Source organism: Aspergillus luchuensis, chromosome 1, assembly GCF_016861625.1.
Source record: "Aspergillus luchuensis IFO 4308 DNA, chromosome 1, nearly complete sequence".
In the NCBI taxonomy this organism is placed as follows: Eukaryota; Fungi; Ascomycota; class Eurotiomycetes; order Eurotiales; family Aspergillaceae; genus Aspergillus; species Aspergillus luchuensis.
Genome location: NC_054849.1, coordinates 2,783,018 through 2,804,113, shown reverse-complemented (window position 1 = coordinate 2,804,113; position 21,096 = coordinate 2,783,018). Strand labels below are relative to the sequence as shown.

The window sequence follows — 21,096 nt, the reverse complement described above, 5'->3', positions numbered from 1 at the left end:
AAAAGTGGTCCGCAATTCCCATACTTCTAGAAAAATATAAGAAAAAAAAAGCCAAGCAATCTGTCTTGGTCCGCTCTAAAATAAAGATATTAGGTGTATACAACAGTTTCAATGCCCCGAACAGATCAGATCATGTCCCTCTCTAGCCCATCTAGCAATCCCATGCAAGATCTCAACCTCCAACAAACCAGAATCAACGATGTATACAAGGCCTGTATAGACTCTAGGGTATCTTAACAATGCAACCACACTTATTCCGCAAGTACCTGTCGCAACATAACGCCAAATGACTCGGACAACTTGAGAATTTCGCTGATGTCCGGCTTGACCGGCTCGCCTGCCGTACGCCGAAGTTGGTCCTGCTGCTTGACCCGCCGCCTGCGCTCCGCCGAGATCGGGTCTAGGTCCTCTTCGTCGTCCAGATCTTCGGATGCTTCCGACTCGGCGTCCGAGATGGCAAGGTCTTCCAGGTCGGCCTGCATTCCCTTGTTAGCACACAGCTACACAACTGCATCAGTGATAGTCATGAACACATACCTCGTCGAGGCCAAAGTCGCTGCCTCGGAATGACGCGTTACCCAAGTATCCGTCATGTGCCGTGCCCTCAGCGGCCATCTTCTGCCGCGTCTTGTTCAAGTGCCACCGCTTTCGGTCTTCATGCCACTTGATCAGGGCATTGATCTCTTCCAGGGCCTTGTCCTTGTCAATCTGCACGAAATCCGTGGCTCCCCGAAGCAAGGCGTTCATATCGAGCGCACCTCCACGCGGCCCCTTGCGCAGGAATTCGAGAATCTCCTCGATCCACGCCATGAGAGAACTGAACAGGCCATTGTCGTGCAGGTGAACTTCGTGAACGAATTTGTAGAAGCTACTTTGATGGCGCTCGCACAGGTCGATAAAGGCTTGTACGGTCTGGTTCGGATCTGCCGACACATCTTGCCGCTGACACTTCTCAATCACCGCAATCGCATCGTCGGCGAAATGTGCAAAATCGGTGATGCTGCTATAGACGTTGGCAGACTTGTAGACGCGCACCAGGGGTTCGTAGAAGATGGTGAAGAGGTCGCGGAACAGCTGAAGAGTAGTTGGCTCTTCTACGATGCTCAACATCATAGCCTTGTCTCTTTGACGAGTGTACAGCTTCAAAAGCTGCTTCAAGTTCGCAAACCAATGCGCCCCCTCGCGCATCTCCACCTCAACATTGTCCACGGCTTGGTTCCATGCTACGTATCCATTGAACACCTTGCCGAATTGCTCTGGAGCCAGCTCTGGTTGCAGATACTCGCTACGGAGGATGGCCACGATAATGTCAACATCCTCGGCGGCAGCTTCGGCACGAATCTCGTTCTTGACCTCTTCGTCGGCATCGGTGAAGGCTTTCAACTTTTGGCAAAGAATGGGATCGTCGACCTTGGCAGCCAACGCATCGATCGATTTCTGGAAGGCCTTGATGCCATCGTTGAGGGTCATGGAGAAGATCCGCTGGAGCAGGGATCGAGAGCCGAAGGGTTGGGCCAAGAACAGGTCCAGCACTCCTGCCATGACGGCCGCGGGGTTGGCAATACGAATAACATTCTTCAACAAAGTGTACGGGACAAGCGAATGAATTCGCTTAGCTTGCGCGAACAATTCAGGGGAATTATCCTCGGCCAGGAAAAGGTGGTAAAGTGTTGCAGCAACCCTGGTGTTTGGTTAGTCTGAATACAGAGCCACGGTATTCCATTAAAAACGTACTCTATCCGGAGCCACTCCGCAAATTTCTGATACTTGGGACTCAGATCCTGCACCGTGGGCTTTTCCTTGATTTCAGCGAACAGTTTGGTCAAACCGTCTAGATTGTAATTCTGTTGTCAGCGGAATAAGCCTTTGATCGGGACCTCAGCAAGGACTTACTGCTCTCCACAATGTCGCGGCGGAAGTTCTCCATGTAGACGTCCAATTCGGCTGCACGCGCCCTGGCGATCTCGTAGAACCGCTTCTGCTCCTCTATGCGCACCGCATCGACATCTTTGCGCTTCTGCATGTCCAGCACCTCCTCCTCATTCAAAATGATGGGGTCCGCTGTGAGGAACTCTTCCATGGCCTTTGTCTCAGCTATACGCTTGTTTTGCAGCAAGGTCCGAAGGAACGCCCGAAGAGAAACTCTCTGCTCTTCGCGGTAAAGTACCGTCTCCCTCGACCCGTCGCTGGAAGCTCGGGGAGATCTTACGGAACGCCTGGATGACCGCGACAACGACCGCTGATGGTGGTTTCCGGGGGCCAAGTTACGGGAGGATGTGCCGTCATCAACCACAGCGACACCCACTGTTGAAACCGACGACACTGAGGATGCTTCATCGTCTGCCGATCCGAACCAGCTCGTTGTCGTGGAGGATTTGTTCTTGCGGGGAAGGGGTGGGAGTGGTTTGCCTGGAAATTCCGTGCGTAGTCGCTTGTGAAACTTGGCGAAATCGCCATATCGTCGAGCCACGAAGAGATCGGGCTTTCCGTCGCGGCGCACTCGAAGGATAAACTCCTAAATTGTGCATCAGTGGGGAAGTCCAATAACACAACCACGGAGACGCTTACTGCATGCTGGTGGTATCGCACCGTCCTCCTGACCGAGGTAACGCGTACGGCAGCCACGTTGACGTCCCAGCCATGGATGGCATGACCCTCCGGCATATTGACCAACAGCCCCTTTTCGTTAGCCCCTCGGTCTACCACCTCCATCTCCGAGAATTGGATCCGCTCCTCGTAGCCCGATGCCGTGGGGATACCCGAGACCATCATCAGCTCGACCAGTTTCTCGCACTTCCGGGCTAACTTCCGACGCTTGGTCTCTTCCAGACGATCTTCGGAGGAGGATACATGCTTCGTCGCGAACGATTCGAGGAACTATGGGCGGGCGATTAATTCTCAATTACGAGATGTGCAAAACGGATTGGATCGGGGACACACGAACCACTTGTAACTTATCCTGCCAGAACTCCTTCTCGCGAGCTTGATCGAGGAAGGGGAAATTGCGCACATGGTGGACGAAGATGTATCGTAGGATGGGAAGCTCCGAGTCGACGGGCGCGACTTCGCCGAATTCGGATTTGAAAGGGGCACCGAAGCGTCGGAGAGCGGTTGGCGAATTCAGTTCGGAAATTTCGCTCTGAACTTGGCGGGCGATGAGTTCGCGCTTGAGATCTGCATCGGTCAGAAAGAGACCCTCGAAGACTCCAAAGCGATTCAACGGGACGCGATCGGGAAAACTGACAATGTTCTTGTTTTCCGGTGAGGATCTGACCGGGCGCGGGGTTGGAAGCGGCTGGGGAAGCAGCAGCAGCGCCCGACTGGACTCCGTTGGGAACGGAGGAGAGGTCCGCAGAAGTCATGGTTGAGTTGCTCGAGCACGGTGGGGATTCAACCTGCTGGTCGGGCAATCATTGACTTTATAACTGCAGCTGACAGGGGTGATGGTGAATAGAATCAAATTAAGATTCTAGAAGGGGAAGTCAGCGTAGAATCCGTCTGCCTAGTTGCGGCCAAGGTTCGGGCTGTGGATGATGATGACGTTTTTGGTTCCAGGTGGATGCTCGGCGTGCGCCTCACCCCACGATTTACACTTTGCTTGGAAGATCAATGGGAGGGTCACAGGGAAGTGCGACAAGCAATAAGACTGGGAGAGAGATAGAGAGGAGAAAGGAACGGGCGCAAAGATAAAAAGATGAAGAGAGGGGAAGAAGGGGAAGAAGAAGATGGGAGGGAGGAAGCAAAAGCAAGAAAGCAGCAGGAAAGCAGAGAGGGGAAAGCGGAGAGCGAAAACAGCAGCGGGAAGAAAATGGAGAGGAGAGAATACTAATAAGAAGAGATGAAAAGAGAAATAGGAAAAAGGGAGTGATAATCTGCGGGTGATGACACCATCCAAGACCAGTAATTAACTAAATAAATTAAATTTAGAACGAAAATGGACGCATTGGATTGATTGATTTAAATAGTAGATAGTCTGTCTGTCTGTCTGTCTGTCCCCTCTTCTTCTCCCAAAGTAAAACTACTCTTGGTGCTCAGCCCTGTGGCCCCGCCGTGGCCATTCTGCGGATCCCACAGCATTACGGAGTCCAAGTCAAGTAGTAGTCTATATCTTGTTGGATGCTATTCTTGTCCACTTTTCCCTGTGTGGATCCCCGACATTCCTCTCTCTCTCTCTCTCTCTCTCTCTCTCTCTCTCTATACCCATCCGTGGTAGTTTATCATCTACTTTAGATCTCAACAAGCCCTCCAAATCCACTAGATAAATATTTACCAGATCCTAATAATCTCTTAATGAATGCAGGAAGGATGTTTGCCTAATAGGGCACCTGCAAGCTGCAGACTAGTCTTTTTGGTCACCGACTGCCAACCAATCCAACCCCGTCCGAGCTCGTCTGATCTGCAACCCTTTTCCCTCCTTATCACTTCTAACACCACTTGACCTGCTCGGATCATCTAGGCCCATGCTTTCTTGCTGTCAAGATCTTCGACTGAGCCACCATGTGTCCAAATTCGTAATTCGGTTGTGTTGTCATTCAGTCTCTACCCTGAACCAATGCTTTATCATTCAACCTCATTATACATGGATTCTCTCGCATCCTCGCATCTATCAATAGCGATATTGGCGTTTGCCTCAGGCAGACATCATCATTTATCTTGCTAAGAGCAGTGACATAAGGCTGGCTCATATCGTAGAAGGTGACTGTATACAGTATCAGTATTGATTTGCTCATTGGTGTGTTCTCTCTGACTCAAGACAAACGAAAGCACGTCACATTGACCATTATATACCCCTTTTAGGCTTAAGGAACACTCTTGTGACTGTTTCTGTCTCCGGTCATACTTTTCAGGAAGATGTACCGTATGGAAAGACAAACATACGAACCGCTCGAAAATCAAGTATCCTGATAATTATATAATGAGCGAAGCAGCCTTTCCTGACACCCAAACGGGTTATTCCATGCAATTGCTCTGCTCCAAGCATGATACTTGGCATTGTCATCTAGTGAGGTTTTCTAGCTACTTCATCGCCTGTGTTAGTCTACAATTACCACTACCTACGGTCAAGTCCGATATCTTGAAACGAGGCGACCTACTTATGGGAGCATGAGGTAGGCATATATAAGAATACGGTCATGCCTACCTCATGATCCCATACAAAGGCAGAATGTATTGGCTCGCAGCAAGAACTACAAGTGAAGGAATCATATACAACCATGGGTCTAGATTTCTGTGGGACTATGTCAATCCCTACGGGGTTCTGGGCCCTTCCTCCAGGTTTCTCCTCGTCAACGCTTCTATTGCTCACGATCGACTACTCAACTTCGTCGTTAAGCGCCTCATAGTACTTCAAATACCTCGAAATTAGACTATCTGCAAACGAAACCCCGCAGAATACGCTATCATCCTACGAGACTAGCAGAAAGCAGCCTCGCTATACTCTATACTAGCCTCTAACTGTCATATCTACCTACTCCTTTTAGAGATCGAACACATGGCTACCAACACCATGCCGTCTATACGCATTAGACGTGACAGTTTCCTCTCTCCTACCCCCATGATCACTCCACCCAATGAACTTACTCCTCCATGCACACTCGCTAGGCGTGGTGCAATCCGCCGTCCCCTTTCCAGACCCATCACACTCTATCCAACCTGCCTTCCGACAAGCAATATTACTAGAAATGACTCGATCTCAACTTGCCGCAAGCACCGTAGTGTACGTAACCACAACGCCTCGAAAACTCATCACTCTGGTGCCTCTTATTTCTCTGATATATCACCCTTTCCTAACTCCTCAACTCCCGACACCTTCTCTAACACCACCACCACCACTACACCCTCCTCTGACATCTCCTCGTCCTACTCTGATACCTGCCCCTCTAACATCACCTCTCCTGATGTCCCCTCCCCTGACGCCCCCACCGAATGTAACTGCTGCTCAATATTATTCGACGCTTTGGATAACGGTCTTGGGGGTACCACCTCCATCAACAAGGCCCTTGAAACTGTCCGCCTGTATGGCGGCTGCGACGGACTAAAGCGGATCATCGACCCGGTCGAACAATTGAGCCTCTGCAAGACATGCCCCAGGGAGGAAGCCCTCCGAGAGTTCTTGTACTTGGTCTGCAACGGAGTCATTCGGCAATACCGGCATTTCTACTACGCACTCAGTGAATACTACGAAATAGTCGACCCCCGGCTTCGCTTGGGCTCCCGCCATGAAAGAGAGCGGCACGACTATACGTTCATGCTTTATGTTATTCAAATCGCGCGCATAATTGCCAGCATCGACCGACTCAATCTCATTCTTCCCGAACAGTCGGTCTACGACGCAGATGCCTGGTATGCCCTAGCCAACCAGTGTGAGCAACTGGTCGACGCCACCGGCCGACTCCGAGAGCAGGTAGTCTGCGATAAAGACTGAGGGAAGAGGGTTTCAATCAGTTCATGTCGTGCGCTTTCCATGTATCTGAGATGGCAGGTGGGAAGGCCGGGCGGGTGGTGGGAAAAGGCCTTCAAACCGAGATGGCTATGAGCCGTCCTATATATAATATCAACTACCATCAAAATCTACAATAAATCTTTAACAACATTTGACGATGCTAGTAGCAGACCTGAAGAGACTCTTCAGAGGTCTGTATAAGCTTTATCCCTAGTGCCCATCCCCATTGGCTGCATAATCAACCAGTAATAACAATAGGAGTACGGTGTAGGGCATCCCGAAAAGGCCGTCAATAGAAGCCTGGCATGAATAACACCGTGGGTGGCCTCAGGCGACAAACACCCCCGTAGATCTGCTGCGCCTCCCGTTTCACTTGCTGATCGCCTCAACACTCCGGCCGTCGCGTCGGAAACTCAACCTTCATCATTCCTCTTCTGTCTTGATTTTCGAGTCCATGATTGCATTTGTTCTCTAGAAAGCACGACCCGGTGCACGAACGTGTTCACCACCTTTCGCACTCCTCATCGACCCCATCACCGCCGATCCCCCGAGCCGACGATAACGATCCCTCGGCTCTTATCTACCGGAGCTGCCAGTGACTCCCTTCCACCGCTACCCTCGTGATCTTATGTGACACAGCGACACCGATCTTTCCTCCTAAAAGATCGTCTCCCATAATGGGGAAATATCAAGAGGATGACAACAACGAATTCCTCCCCATGAGCCGCCCACGGCCCTCCACCGCCTCGACATCCTCCGATTCGGGCCTCTCCGTCGATACCACCGCCTACCCCGAAGAATCTAAGTACACTTCAACCGCCCCCGGCGCTGATGGACTGTCCGATGAGAATAGATACCGAGATGTGGAAGAGGGAGAAGCAGGGGCAGACGAGCCGTTTCTACCTTCGGCAAAGAAGCCAGCTGCCACTGGGAGCCGTACGTCTCGTCTGATTTGGGGCCTGGTGATACTCTGCGTCGCAGGTTGGCTTTGGGGCCTGGTATTGTTTGTGACCCAAAGTCGCTCGGCCCAACAATCAGTTTCCGAAGCGCTGCAATCGCACGAGTCGGGCGCAATCTCCGGGAGTTCGAGTTCTGGGAAACCGGTTACGCTGGAGCAGGTGCTGACGGGACAGTGGCTTCCTCGGTCCCACGCCGTTTCCTGGATTGCGGGACCTAATGGCGAGGATGGTCTTCTGGTGGAGCAAGGAGAGGATCAGGGCAAGGGATATTTGCGGGTCGACGACATTCGCAGTCGCAAAAGCGATGCGACTGCCCAGGAAAGCAGGGTGCTGATGGAGAAGGCAATTGTGCAAGTGGATGGACGAACGATCTTCCCGGTCTCAACGTGGCCCAGCCCGGACCTGAACAAGGTGCTGCTTTTGTCTGAACGCGAGAAGAATTGGAGACATTCTTTCACTGGGAAATATTGGATCTTCGATGTGGCTACCCAATCGGCACAGCCGCTTGACCCAAGTGATCCTGATGCACGCGTGCAGCTCGCAATCTGGTCGCCAACATCCGATATGGTTGCATTTGTGAGGAACAACAACCTCTACTTGCGCAAGCTGTCCTCTAAGGAGGTTGTCCCAATTACAAAGGACGGCGGTACGGATCTTTTCTACGGCATCCCCGACTGGGTCTACGAGGAAGAGGTCTTTTCGGGCAATAGTGTAACCTGGTGGTCTGGCGACGGCAAATACGTGGCTTTTCTGCGTACCAATGAGACGGCTGTTCCTGAATTTCCCGTCCAGTACTACCTGTCACGCCCATCGGGCAAGAAGCCTCTCCCGGGACTAGAGGATTATCCAGAGGTCAGGGAGATCAAGTACCCCAAGGCTGGAGCTCCCAACCCCGTTGTGAATCTGCAATTCTACGATATTGAGAAGCAAGAGGTTTTCTCGATCGAAGCGCCAGATGATTTCGAGGACGACGATCGTATCATTATCGAGATCGTCTGGGGCACCGAAGGGAAGATTCTTGTGCGCGCAACCAACCGAGAAAGCGATGTCTTGAAGGTGTTCTTGTTTGACACAAAGGCCAGAACTAGCAAGCTTGTACGTGTTGAGAATGTCGCTGAGATCGATGGTGGCTGGGTAGAGCCTACGCAGTACACTTGGTTCATTCCAGCAGATCCCAACAACGGCCGCCCTCACGATGGATATCTCGATACCGTGATCCACGAGGGCTACGAGCACCTGGGTTACTTCACGCCCCTGGACAACTCAGAACCCATTCTCCTCACCCAGGGAGAGTGGGAGGTAGTGGATGCGCCAACCGCAGTGGACTTGCGCAAAGGCGTCGTCTACTTCATCTCTACGAAGGAATCACCCACTGAGCGGCACCTCTACCAGGTGAACCTAGACGGATCCAACCTCAAGCCTCTGACAGACACCTCCAAGCCCGGCTACTACGACGTATCCTTCTCCCACGGAACCGGCTACGCCCTGCTCAGCTACCGCGGCCCGTCCATCCCATGGCAAGCGATCGTCAACACCGAGACTGACGAGCTCAAGTACGAGGAGACCATTGAGGACAACGCCGGTCTCGCACGTATGGTTGACTCATATGCCCTTCCCACCGAGATCTACCAGAACGTGACGATCGACGGCTTCACCCTTCAAGTCGTCGAGCGCCGCCCTCCACACTTCAACCCGGCCAAGAAATACCCGGTCCTCTTCTACCTCTACAACGGCCCACGCTCCCAAACCGTCGACCGCAAATTCACTATTGACTTCCAATCCTACGTCGCCTCCAGCCTCGGCTACATCGTGGTGTCCGTCGATGGCCGCGGCACGGGCTTCTCCGGCCGCAAAACCCGCTGCATCGTCCGCGGCAACCTAGGCTACTACGAAGCCTACGACCAAATCACCACAGCCAAGCTTTGGGGCGAAAAGCCCTACGTCGACGAAACCCGCATGTCCATCTGGGGCTGGAGTTACGGCGGGTTCATGACGCTCAAGACATTGGAACAAGATGCCGGCCAGACCTTTCAATACGGCATGGCCGTAGCCCCTGTGACTGACTGGCGCCACTACGGTACCCACCCCCTAGACATCCACCACCACCAGTCCCATAGTACCATCAACCAATCCGAGTGCTAATATATAATGAAATAACAGACTCAATCTACACCGAACGCTACATGCACACCCCCGCCCACAACCCCAACGGCTACGACAACACCTCCATAACCGACATGACCGCGCTGCAACAAACCGTGCGATTCCTCGTCATCCACGGCGCCTCGGACGACAACGTCCACGTTCAAAACACCCTTGTCCTCGTAGATAAACTGGACTTGGCGGGCGTGCAGAACTACGATTTGCATTTCTATCCGGATTCAGACCATAGCATTAACTTTCATAATGCGCATAGGATGGTTTATGAGCGTGAGCATCCTCCCCGTCCCTTTTCCAAATTACGAATGCAATGTACTGATATAATGGTTGCGATGATGATGATAGGCCTATCGAGCTGGCTCGTCAACGCTTTCAACGATGAATGGCATCGCATAGCGGATCCGGTGCCGGATGATTCGATATGGGAGAAGGTGAAGAGGTCGTTGCCGATGTTGGTGAATTGATACATCATCGTAGCTATATATCTTTATTTTATTGTGTTTGATACTAGTGCATGCATATATCGTCGTGGTTTCGGGTTTATTATAGTCCCTACGTACTACATGTGTGGCATGGCATGGTATGGTATGTACGGGCATGTTAAAGGCGTTAGTGATTACTACCAAGCAATACATCATGGAAAGTATTGGAAATAGGCATTAAATATAGTAGTCATCATCCATATTACTACTTAGTATGTATGCAAGTAAAAACAAACATTAAATGAAACATCATCATCCCAACATCTCTATGCTATGCAAGTTCAAGTCTCAGCTGCCGTGAAATCAATGCCAAACATCACCGTCACCATCTGTACAATCAATCCACACAACAACTGAAGGAGATATAAACAGAGACCATTTTCATGCATTCCGCATGTGTCACAAAAGGAATGAACAAACGAGGTATATAGTACTAGTAAGTAGTAGTATAATATATACAAAAAGAGCGACCATAATTTTCCTCGTCCAAAAAAACAAGACTAATATGCACAAGATGCAACAACAACAACAACACACAGAGTGGGTATAAACTCTAATGAAAGAGTGGTGAAAGGGGTGGTTCAAAATCAGACCATATTGCTGCCGCCGCTACCACCAGCACCCTCAATGCCCCTAAAGATGCTCGACTGCAAAAACTCCTCTCTCATCATCATGCTCACATCCGAGTTGCGGTACTGATGCAGATCCTCGCGCTGCAGACCGCGTAGCTGCTCTCTTCCAGCTGTGGAGATTGACCGGGACCGCGAGCGGCGTTCAGAGCGGCTAACAACCGGCGAGAGACGGCCAGGGGAGAGATGCGTGTCTCCACCGGGTCCGTTGGAGAAGGAGAGAGTCTGCCGGGGTGCAAAGACGGGAAGGGAAGCGCTGCTGGGGAGGGGCAAGAATGAGCTCGCGTCCGTAGAGGTATTGCTGAGACTGGAGCGGATTGACGAAGGACGCTGGTTACTGGTGGGGAGCATGGGGAAGTTCGAGACGGAGCTGTAGAGGGTGGACATGCCGGAGGCAGCGGACGAGCGCCAGGAGTTGACTGCGCTGCGGGGGATGGTGATGACTTCTTCGTCGATGGGGAGGGTCTGCTGCAAGGCCGTGGCGACGTCCGTGGGCTCTTGGAGGTTGACGTGCGGACGGTTGGCCATGATCTTAGCGGATTTGCCGATCCAGAGCATTTGCTCGTGTTCACGGAGGTAACGGTCACCGCTGAAGGATTTCTGGACGATCTTGCGGGTCATCATTCCCAGCTTGCGACGGTGCTCGCTCTTCTCGTACATGCGACGGGTGATCTTTGCGACGTCGTCCGGAGTCGGGGAGGAGGTGAGAACTGGAGGTGGAGCGTCGTCTTCGGCGTATTTGCTCCATTCGCCGAGGAGACCGAGCATGGTGATTTGGGCCTTTGCGAGGGCGAGGGCGTCGTTGGGGGCGACGACGGCGCTGAAGCGGGAGAAGTCGTCTGGGTCGCTGAGGACGCGGAGGGAGGCGCCGACGTCGGTGCAGACGACGGGGGCGCCGGTGAGGGCGGCTTCGCCGAGGGCCAGGGGAAGACCTTCGGAGAGGGAGGAGTTGAGGAAGAGCCAGGTGTTTTCGAGGACTTTCATAGGGTCGGCGGTGCCGCGGAGGGTGACTTTGCCGCGGAGACCCTTGGAGGCGATGATTTCTTGACATTCCGTGGAGTAGGTGGGGGCTTTGTCGATGGCGCCGTAGATGTCGAGGTGGTAGTCGTCGAATTTCCATTGGTTGATGATGATGTCGGCGGACAGGAGGGCGATCTTGATGTCCTTGGCGTACCAGACGTGGGAGAGCATGGTGACCGTTGGGCGCTGGGATTTGATCTCCTTGACCGGGGCGAACTTCTGCATGTCGGTGATACCGTTGACGACGGGGTCGACCTTGCGGCGGAAGACATTACGGTGCTCGATGGTGCCCTGACAGGTGCCAATTTCTACTTCCCAGCCGGGGTTGAAGAAGTCAGCGCAGGGAGAGATGATGTCGGCGTGGTGCAGGGTTAGGACGGAGGTGACGCGCATGAGGCCCAGGAGAGAGTTGCGGACGAAGGGCGAGAGCTTGCAGAGGGCGGATGACAGGCAGAGGTTGGTCTCACGCCAACTGATGGCATGGTCCCAGATCTGGAGGGTGCAGTTTCGCTTCATCTTGCAGACGACACCGTAAGATGCGCTCACGCTGTGGTGCGACGCTTGGAACACGTTGGGGATCTTCTCCGGGATCGGGATGGAGAAGATGAACAAGTAGCGATACCAGAGTTCCAAGGCAATGTCGAGAGACGCCAGCGTGGGGAGCTCCGTGCGGAACCACTCAGACGAAGGGAGGGTGTTGGGCATTTCTTGACTGAGCCAGAGGTCACGCCAGCTTTCCTTGACGATCTCGCTGTCCCAGACTTGGGTCCAGTGGCGGGAATCTTGGAAGTAGGTGTTGAGATTGACCAAGGCTCGAGTCGCCTGCTGGATATCCGCCTTAGAGAGGTGGATAGCGCGAGCTCCTTTGACCAGAGCCGTCAGGATCGGGATAAAGTTCATCTTAATGTCCATCTCACTGGCAGAAGTAACATTTTCTACTTCCGAGTCCAGCTTGTTTCTGAAGAGACCGTGCGTGGGCGTGAGGAAGTCGAGACCCCAGAGAGGGACAACCTTCAACGAAAGAATGTTCTGCTCAGTTTGGTGCTTGGGAATGCCAAAATCGTTGGCAGACTCGCAAATCATATGCCACTTGATGGTCCTCAGGGAGTTGATCATATCGCGTCGGCATGCAGAAACACCACCTCCTTCGTTGGGCCAGGTACCATTGTCCGCAGCCATGACATGCAGGTTTTTCTCCGTATCAGCGCCAAAGTCCTTCGATCTCGTGTTGACAACCGCATCACCACCGGGGCCGAAATTGAAAAGGTCACTGATCTTCACGGCAAGCGGGGTCCAGCTAGAGATGTTGTCGTCCAGATCCGCACTGGCTGTGATGGTGTCCGCGCGGACATCCAGGTATTTCTTGGCCGAAGCGAGGTCACCGCGATCCCGACTACGCCAGTAGGGAGCGAGGGTCTTATCTCGGCGTAGGAGTCGTTCATCCATCCAGCGAACAATGACACCATCAAAATCGACACGTTCCTTCCAGGCCTTCCAGATCAACGAGCGAGCGCGAGATGTTGACACAGGGAAGCGCTTCTCGGTGAGCCCGAAGAACCTGCTAAAGATGCTCGAGTTCAGGCTGTCGCAGTACAAGAGAGGGTTGTCATGCACAAAGCTGGTGTGTTTCGGCTTAGCCAGGACAGCGAGGTAGTCGTGTTCCATCATAGGCGGCGTCTGCACCTTTTGTCCGTTGAGTGTGGTGAAAATAGTGGGATGAAACTTATGATCGTAGAGCCAACGCGCCTCGTAGACATCGGCACCCTGAACGAAAGTTGCCTCGGTGACTTTGGAGTGAGGGATCCAACGGTCAACCTTCTCAGGGTGGCGCAGGGGAGGAGCGCACCACGAAACGGTACAAGTGATGTGCGAGAGTGCAAACTCAGCCCGAAGCAATTCGTCACCGAAGCGGGGATTCTTGCGATAATGGTACTTGAAACGGATTAGGTTTCCATCCTTCATGTAAGATCCTGCCTCGATCAGTCCCTTGCGGTTGTACTGAACACTCTGCAAGTGGTTGTCTCCGCGGACACAACGCCGGCCCATTGGGATTCTTGCTTGCGACGACTTGGACAAGCCAAAGGCCTTCTTAGTCGGGGCGCGGTAATCGTAATGGTACTCGTTGAGCAGCTTTCCACCCTTGAATTCCTGGCGGACCATAAGCAGGACATCCTTGGAATAAACACAGACGTAGCTGAGACTCTTTGTGCCTTCAGGCTCTGTCTTGTGCTGACCGGAGTAGTAATAGATCTTGAAGCCTCCATCCGTCTCATCGTGCTTGAAGGCAGTGAATGTGCCGTCCAGACTTTGAATGATGAACCTGCTCTTCTGGATGCTGATGGTCATTCCCTTAGCCTCATCCCAGAGCTGTTTCACATTGTCACGACCGTGGAACAGAAAGAAGGAGAGACCGATATTTTGCATAATTCTCGAATAAGACCAAAGCAAGCTCAACGCCAGGGTAGCCGGTACACGGATAATGGCATGGTGTTGTCCAATAACATGATCGAATTCTCGCTGGAACTCGGGATCGGCCACAAGAGCAACCACAATGAATTTGACGACGGAAGCGAGGGCATAGTAGACGGAGTTCCAGGGCTTTGCCAGCATTTGAATGATGGAAGGAAGCTTCTTCGGGACATACGGGATATGCTCGGGAGTCTCAGGATCATTGAAGGTGGCTGCTTCACCAGTACCGTAGTGTGCGTAATCCAGGATGCTGACAGCACTAGCAGCTCCGAGATTGCTTCGGGCAACGTGCACATCAAGAGTATCAGTATCAAATTGGCAAAGCCTTCCTTCGAGCCATTTACGGCTAGCCTCAAAGAGCTGGCATGGCTGGCCAAGGCACCGGTTGATCAAAGCTTGTCTGACATCCTTGGGCAGCTTTTCCCAGTGAGCATCACAATCGAATCCGAGGCACAGCTGCTGGAGGAGCTCCTTCTTAGCCCAGCGAATAACGACTGGTGTGTTGGACTCCGCGCGAAGTTGACGTGCCATGGTTTCTGTCACGCCTGCCGTGACGAGCGACTCCGCAAGCACAGCATGTTCATGAGGCATATGCAACATCGACTCCGCGACAGCATGGAGGAGAGTCTCAGCAATGACCTGGCAGTTTGCACTGACGTCAATTCGCTGGTCCAGTCCCCGACCTACACAGATAGCGATGTGCAGTTGGCCTGACGTACTGCAACTCAATGCATGAATGCCAGGACCCAGGGAGCCGACAGGAACAAGCTCTAGGGAGATTTCGCCTTTGCCCCATGCTCCCAACGCCAAGTTCACAAGATCGTCAGACTTGGGGAACGCTTCCTCGATTCTCGTTTCCTTTCTGCGCGAGAGTAGAATCTCTTTAACTTCCACACCGGGATGGGCTTGCGAATTCAGGCTCAGACGCGCGTCGGATGGAACAAGCAAGAGCTTCTCGTAGAATGTTTGCAGCTCCTGTTGGGACCATTCTGGATCTGACCATGGAGATGTGTATGCGTGGAATACCCTACCAAGCTCCACAGGAGAGGAGACCTTCTTTGGCATGCCCATCTTGGCCTTGAATAGCGTGAGAATGGCGACAGTCCACGTGGCAGACCCGAGGCCAATGACCTCCGAGTACAGGAAATGTGGCAGGCGCGTCTTAAGAGCGATACCAACAGGTAAGCCGACAACACACCCAATGAGTAGGGTCTTGAAAGCATGCGGGCCAGAGAAGATCTTCGTGTACTGGTACCAAAGGAGACCGGTGTATGCCAGAATGTAAGAAACAAAGATGATCATCGCTTCCATTGTATCCTGGAAGGTCCAGATCAGAGCGGTGGCGAGAGCCAAACTCCATACGTGCCACCCGAGATACTTGAAGAGGGTCCTCCAGTAGACCATGCGCTTGTATTTCACATCGCGTTTCTGTGCCAAACGGATATCTTTGGCGTTGGGCACAGCAAGCGTGGTCTGCTTTCCGACAAGATCATGAAGCTCCTGAGCCTTGGTGTCGATAAGGACCGCACCGATCAGGTAGTATGCGAGACCGAATCCAACGGCCATCCGCTGCGAACTGCTGACCGAAGGGGCAAGACCTGTCAATTGACCGCCGGTGAGTAGCTCCACCCACTTATCGAGCAGGGCTAGCAGGAAGTACAAGACACCGCATCCGATTTCTCTGCTGGACTGTCGCCACTGGATGAAGGCATTGTGCAGTCTTATGCCCTTCTGCGAGTTCCTAAGCACCTCCAGTCCGACCTTGGTTTGAATGTTCCAGGAAGAACTGAAAGGAATTGGCCTGGGCACGTCGGCATATCTGCAGTACCAGTCGAGGAGGAAGTTGGTCGCCTCCCAATCCTTGGCTAGCTCCAGCACCAACTTGTCCGTGGTGGGCTTCTGGTAGAACCAGCGTTTAGTCTCCGCGAGGACATCCTTGAGCAGTGCTTCCCGAGAAAGTTTCAGGACTGCCGGGTCACTCAAGTTTCCAAAGACCTTCTCATCATTGTTACCGTAAGTCGCAACGTACCACTTTCGGATTTCCGTATCGTCTGTTCTCCGAATGCTCTGGTACCAAGTGACCCATTTGGAAGAGACCGATCTCAGACCAAGCAGAAGCAATCCGATGAAAACATAGATAACGGCAAGATAGATGGCCGAGTCATGACCGGTGAAGGTGGTCACGATGGGCGAGACAAACAAGATCGGAACGCATGCGAAGATGATCTTGCGGCCAGAGAGGAACGTGGAGCCAGGGTAGCTGAAACTCGCCAGCGAGGCGAAACACGAGAAATAGAGCGTCAGCGCAATGAGGTAGAGGTAGAAGATGATTCCGGCACGCGGACTCTTGACGGCCGAAATGCAGATGAAACCGATGAGTCCACCAGCTACTGTGAAAGCGATACCAGCAATGAGCCTGATAAGGACGAACATATTGGCAGCTGCGAAGGCCATAGAGATGAGATAATAGGGTCCTCCGCATGCAATCCAGGTGCCAATGGCACCGGAGAGCAAGAGTGAAATCATGAGCGCAATAGTGGCGCTCTGTTGCTCCTCAGCCGTCATGAAGGCAGAGAGATACAGTCCGCGACCAATGATCGTGAGCAAAATGATATCAATCAGAGCCGGGAAAGCGAACACGCTGAGGAAAGTGAAGCGCTGGTATCCACGCATGGGCTTGACTTTGTGAGTGGGATCAACATCAATCTGAGCACCCGCATATGAAGTAGCCATGTCCGGAGCACCGTGGATCCAGTCAGGCAGCTTTTCATCGTTGTAACTTTTACGGAAACGATCCAAGAGAAGTTTACCAAAGGCACTGGGCGAAACATCAAAGTAGGCCTCGCAGCGGGATCCTAGAGCGAACGATTCGGCAAAAGCTGCAGCCTGATCGGACTGGTTGTTGAACAACGGATTGCGGTCAGTCACCTCGGCATAGATCTCGTCAAGAGCACCCTTTCGTGCAGCGCAGAACAACGACAGGACCATAATGTCGGTGTAAGCATCGATAGGGCCATCCTCGACTAGCTGTCCTAGACCTTTTGAGATTTGAGCAAGGTCATCTTCTCTCCGCTCTCGCAGTACTTTCGTGAAGACCGATTCCGCTTCGTAGAACAATGCAAGAGACGAAGCAACAGAGGGATATTGACAGCCCTGTTCCTTGTACCAATTGATCCGAGTTTCGATCAAGACCTCTGGTGAAGCTGACCCTTCAAGATAGGCAACCGTGTTGAGCTCCTTTAGCTGAGCTAGCGTCGGGGCGTCCACAAGTTGTCGCCGGATATACGCACACATGGTTTCAGAAAGATCGCCCTTGGCGTCAGTCAATGAAAGATGTTGCAACAGCAAAAGTCGTTCTTCCGGACTTAAGGCGTCAATGTCCTGGATTATGCGGCGTGGTAGCCCAATCTCCTCGTTGATATCTTTTGACCATCTCGCCAACGCGATTTCGGCCTCGAAACAAACGTGACGGGGGTAGCCTTTGGCGGAGAGGAAGGTGTGTAATACAGTGCCAGCCAGTCCCTGGGCGTTTTTCGAGGCGAAGACATCAAAACCATCCGCGTCCATATGATACACAGCCCAGAAGCGAACATCAGCACTCTTGCGTAGACCAGAATCTAACCCGAGGTAAACTCGCAACATATCGTTAGACGCCATGTTCGACAGTTCCTTGATCGAGGCGGCCAATTGGTCCGAAGCCATCCAGCTCGAGAGGGCAAAGTTTTCATAGAACTGTCGAAGGAGGAGCCCCATGTTTTGCATTTTCGACGACGGAACAGGATGAAGTAGATTTAGTGACTTCAGACGCTGTTGGGAGTGAACAATTTCTGCGAAAGCAACTGGGGTTGCTTCTGAACCGAGCGGAAAACAACCAAGTTCTTTGTATTCGACACCGGCCATGGAGATGGATAGCGGACTGCCCTGAGACTTAACTTGAGCGACCCATTCCGGAGGCTCGCGGAGCTTGCTTGCTGGCGAGTCCTTGATTTTAGATGAGTGTTCCGAAGAAAAGAGCAAGTCGTCCAGGGACGGGAAATATGCGCGCAGTGTATCCCAAGAGGTCTTGGCCACATAGTTGCGTGCGATGTCGAGGTTGGTGCGCCAGCGATCGTGGGCCTTCATGGTCTCTGTATCTTTCAGCCAGCCAAAGGAGGACAGCGGCTCCGGGGTTTTGACATTGATGGCGGCGTTCTCGAGAGCGGACTTGCGACCAATCCAGGGAATTGCGCTGTAGAAATTACACCACTGCATGGATCGTTGGACAACAGCATTAGAAAGCGTAACATCGTCGTCGATAGTTTCCCAAGCCATAACCAAAAAGTCTCTCATGCATGCCTCTGACACAAAGGCTTTGATGGTTGGACGCAGCTTGTCGAGCTGGAAATAGTCGCGCTTCTGACCGTCGGGGAGGATGCTAGCATTTCGGACGACCAGACCAGAGATAGCCGGAGTTTGTAGAGATTGGCCATCCTCGAGGAACGTGGGCGGTCCTGTTTCCAGATACACGGCCAGACCCAGACCATGGATGGCTTCAGCCAGTTTGGCGAGAACCTTTGGCGTGAACTTGTCCTCCCAGTTCGCAAGCACAATACCGGAGAAGGCACTTCCGTGAAAGCTCCCGGCCAGGATGCTGTCGATGTTTTCAATGGCGGCGAGAGTTGAGTCCTGCTGGGAAGAAACTAGGGCGAGATCAACTCGCCCCAAAACCTGCTTCCCGTCGATGTGTGAAATGGCCTGAACGACCCCCGACTTGGACGGATCCACAATCAAGAGGTCGTAGCGATCGAGAAGCTGACGATGCGTCTCATCCAAGGGAGTAGCAAAAGTACCTAGGTAGACTCCAACGGATGTAGGCTTCCGTTTCGTGTGATGCGCCGCGGCCAGGGTAAGCTGTTGGTTGGCGATCTTGTCCAGGCGTTGAGTGACAGCGGCTGGAACAATTTCGACACGCGGTCTTGTCTGAAAGGATATATCAGACAAGTGATTCCAATTAGCATATACATGTTGGGGTGAGAACCCACCTTATACCATCGTATGGCTCTGCGGGTGCCAGAGTAGGTAAGATATGTACATCCACAAACCACACTTGCCAGCAAGATGGCAATTAGAACCTAGCAAGAGGTTAACACAAAAGTTTCTCCGAAGCAGAGCACACAGGCACGTACATATTGCCACCAGAATTCTCTCATGAAAACCCACCCGACGGGTGAGACGTCGAGGATTTGCGCCATCCCGAAGAGAGATTAACGGAGCAAAGTTGCGAAGCGAAGGACATGTAGTAGCAGTAGCATAACAGGAGATCGAGCGGACAGTATTAAACTACAATTAGAGGCTCGAATTGGACATTGGGAAAGTTTGTCTTTCTCTAAGCCATGCTCCAGGTGGGTATTGGAAACCTAACCAGCGGGGGGAGGGGTGAATAGAAAAACGAGTAGTAAATAGTAACGATAGTCTGTATGGGAATATAAACGAAGGGAAGGAAGTAAGAAGGTGGTGAGAACGAGGGGCGCCACCGGAAGGATAAAGAAAGGAAAAATAAAAACAAAAATAAAGAAAAGAAAGTAAATATACAAGCAGATGGAGGATGGAGTGATGGGATAGGATGGGATGGATCAAGGAGGGAATGAACCAGCAGCAGCCAAAGTGCCAGCCTCAGGACTTCCTGCACTGACTTGTATGATTGAGCGAGAGACAGAGAGAGACAGGCAGCGTGTTAGGTCAGCGGCTACTGCAAGATGTCAGTTAAGGTCCATTTTTTTTTTTTTATTAATTTTATTTTTTTTCTGTCTGTCTCCTCTTTCTTTTTCCGCCTGTTTGGGGGTTTTCTTTGGGTCGCATTAGATCGGGACCACTGGGTCTGATGCAATTGGAATGGCCGGTGGCGGACCAACCCAGCACTGGGCAACAAAAATAGCAAGGCCTTAGTCTCAGCTTTCGCAGCTAACTGGCGCTAAGAAGTTTAGGTCTGTTTGACGATGAGTACTACTAGTACTGTCATGTTTAGTTTTAGTCAGTCTCGGGCAGAAGCGATGCCATGAGGGGATAGTGGCAATGGTAATCAATGGCAATGGTGTTGGCCTTTCTGGCGGCCAGTCCCGTGGAATACAGAGTTTTGTTTTTATTTTATTTTTATGTCTTTTTACTTCTGGCGTCGGAGCACGCCAGGAGGCTGACAAGCTGATCAAATCAGAAGACTGGGAAAGGGGAGGGTTCCATTCATGGGCAGAGTGGTGGTGGTGGTGGAGGGGGAGACACAGCGGTGCTGGTGACGGGGGAAGTTCTTCCATGCATCGTCATTCGTGTTGCCTATTGGTCTAGGAAGAAGAAAATTGCTTTTCTTGCTTTGTGGTCTGCTCCTTACATTAGCCCAAGTGGAGAGAGAGAATTGTAGACTCGACTGGACTCGACTTGACTCATGAGAAAGAAAAAAAGGGCAGAAAAGGGAAGGATGGCGGCGGTGGAGAAGAGCACCTGCAGCTATCCAGATTAGGGCAAGTTCCGTATGCTTACGGAAACATCCCGTTGCCATGTATCCGAACCATACCGTATTATACACTCTATGGTTTTACAAAAAGACCACCCGTGTGACATAGATGGAAAGTTTGTATTACCCCTCGGTGTAACAAACACGATGGAGTCACTTTCCCATCTTCACCATCACCTCCGGGCCCTAAACTCAAGTCCATTCCTTCCATGTTCCTGCTGAAGGTTTTCGGGTGTGCCTAGTCGATTGTTTCTACCCCACACCGGTGCTAAAGTCGATCTTTCGGGCTTCCCAAAATCCAACATTCGCCTCAGTCCCCCTAAACCCTGAGTAAAAAGGCAAAAGCCACTAAATTTGGACCCTTGGCAACCCTGGTTGGGCCACGCCCTCTGCCTCGCCGTCTGGCTGGCCCGGTGCCACAAAAGTGCGGCCAAGCAACCATGTTGGTGCG

The 21,096-nt window shown here is 52.2% G+C and overlaps 4 protein-coding genes across 4 annotated transcripts; 2 read left to right on the top strand and 2 right to left on the bottom strand.

The window, feature by feature from the left end:
- Positions 1-251: 251 nt before the first annotated feature.
- On the bottom strand, positions 252-3,362 carry AKAW2_10963S (PX domain-containing protein; the record flags this gene model as incomplete). Its single annotated transcript, XM_041693023.1, has 7 exons — positions 252-476; positions 538-1,681; positions 1,735-1,831; positions 1,894-2,515; positions 2,569-2,877; positions 2,945-3,174; positions 3,245-3,362. 7 exons carry the CDS (start codon positions 3,360-3,362, stop codon positions 252-254), a joined length of 2,745 nt encoding a protein of 914 aa, XP_041537683.1.
- A 2,129-nt stretch (positions 3,363-5,491) lies between these two features.
- AKAW2_10962A (uncharacterized protein) lies at positions 5,492-6,424 on the top strand (the record flags this gene model as incomplete). Its single annotated transcript, XM_041693012.1, has 1 exon — positions 5,492-6,424. The coding sequence occupies one exon, from the start codon at positions 5,492-5,494 to the stop codon at positions 6,422-6,424; it is 933 nt and encodes a 310-aa protein (XP_041537682.1).
- Positions 6,425-7,119: 695 nt separating this feature from the next.
- On the top strand, positions 7,120-10,025 carry dapB (dipeptidyl aminopeptidase dapB; the record flags this gene model as incomplete). Its single annotated transcript, XM_041693001.1, has 3 exons — positions 7,120-9,478; positions 9,562-9,831; positions 9,907-10,025. 3 exons carry the CDS (start codon positions 7,120-7,122, stop codon positions 10,023-10,025), a joined length of 2,748 nt encoding a protein of 915 aa, XP_041537681.1.
- A 605-nt stretch (positions 10,026-10,630) lies between these two features.
- gtb3 (glycosyltransferase family 4 protein) lies at positions 10,631-19,392 on the bottom strand (the record flags this gene model as incomplete). The annotated part of the gene is made up of 3 exons (XM_041692990.1): positions 10,631-19,120; positions 19,183-19,272; positions 19,327-19,392. 3 exons carry the CDS (start codon positions 19,390-19,392, stop codon positions 10,631-10,633), a joined length of 8,646 nt encoding a protein of 2,881 aa, XP_041537680.1.
- Between the last annotated feature and the right edge of the window lie 1,704 nt (positions 19,393-21,096).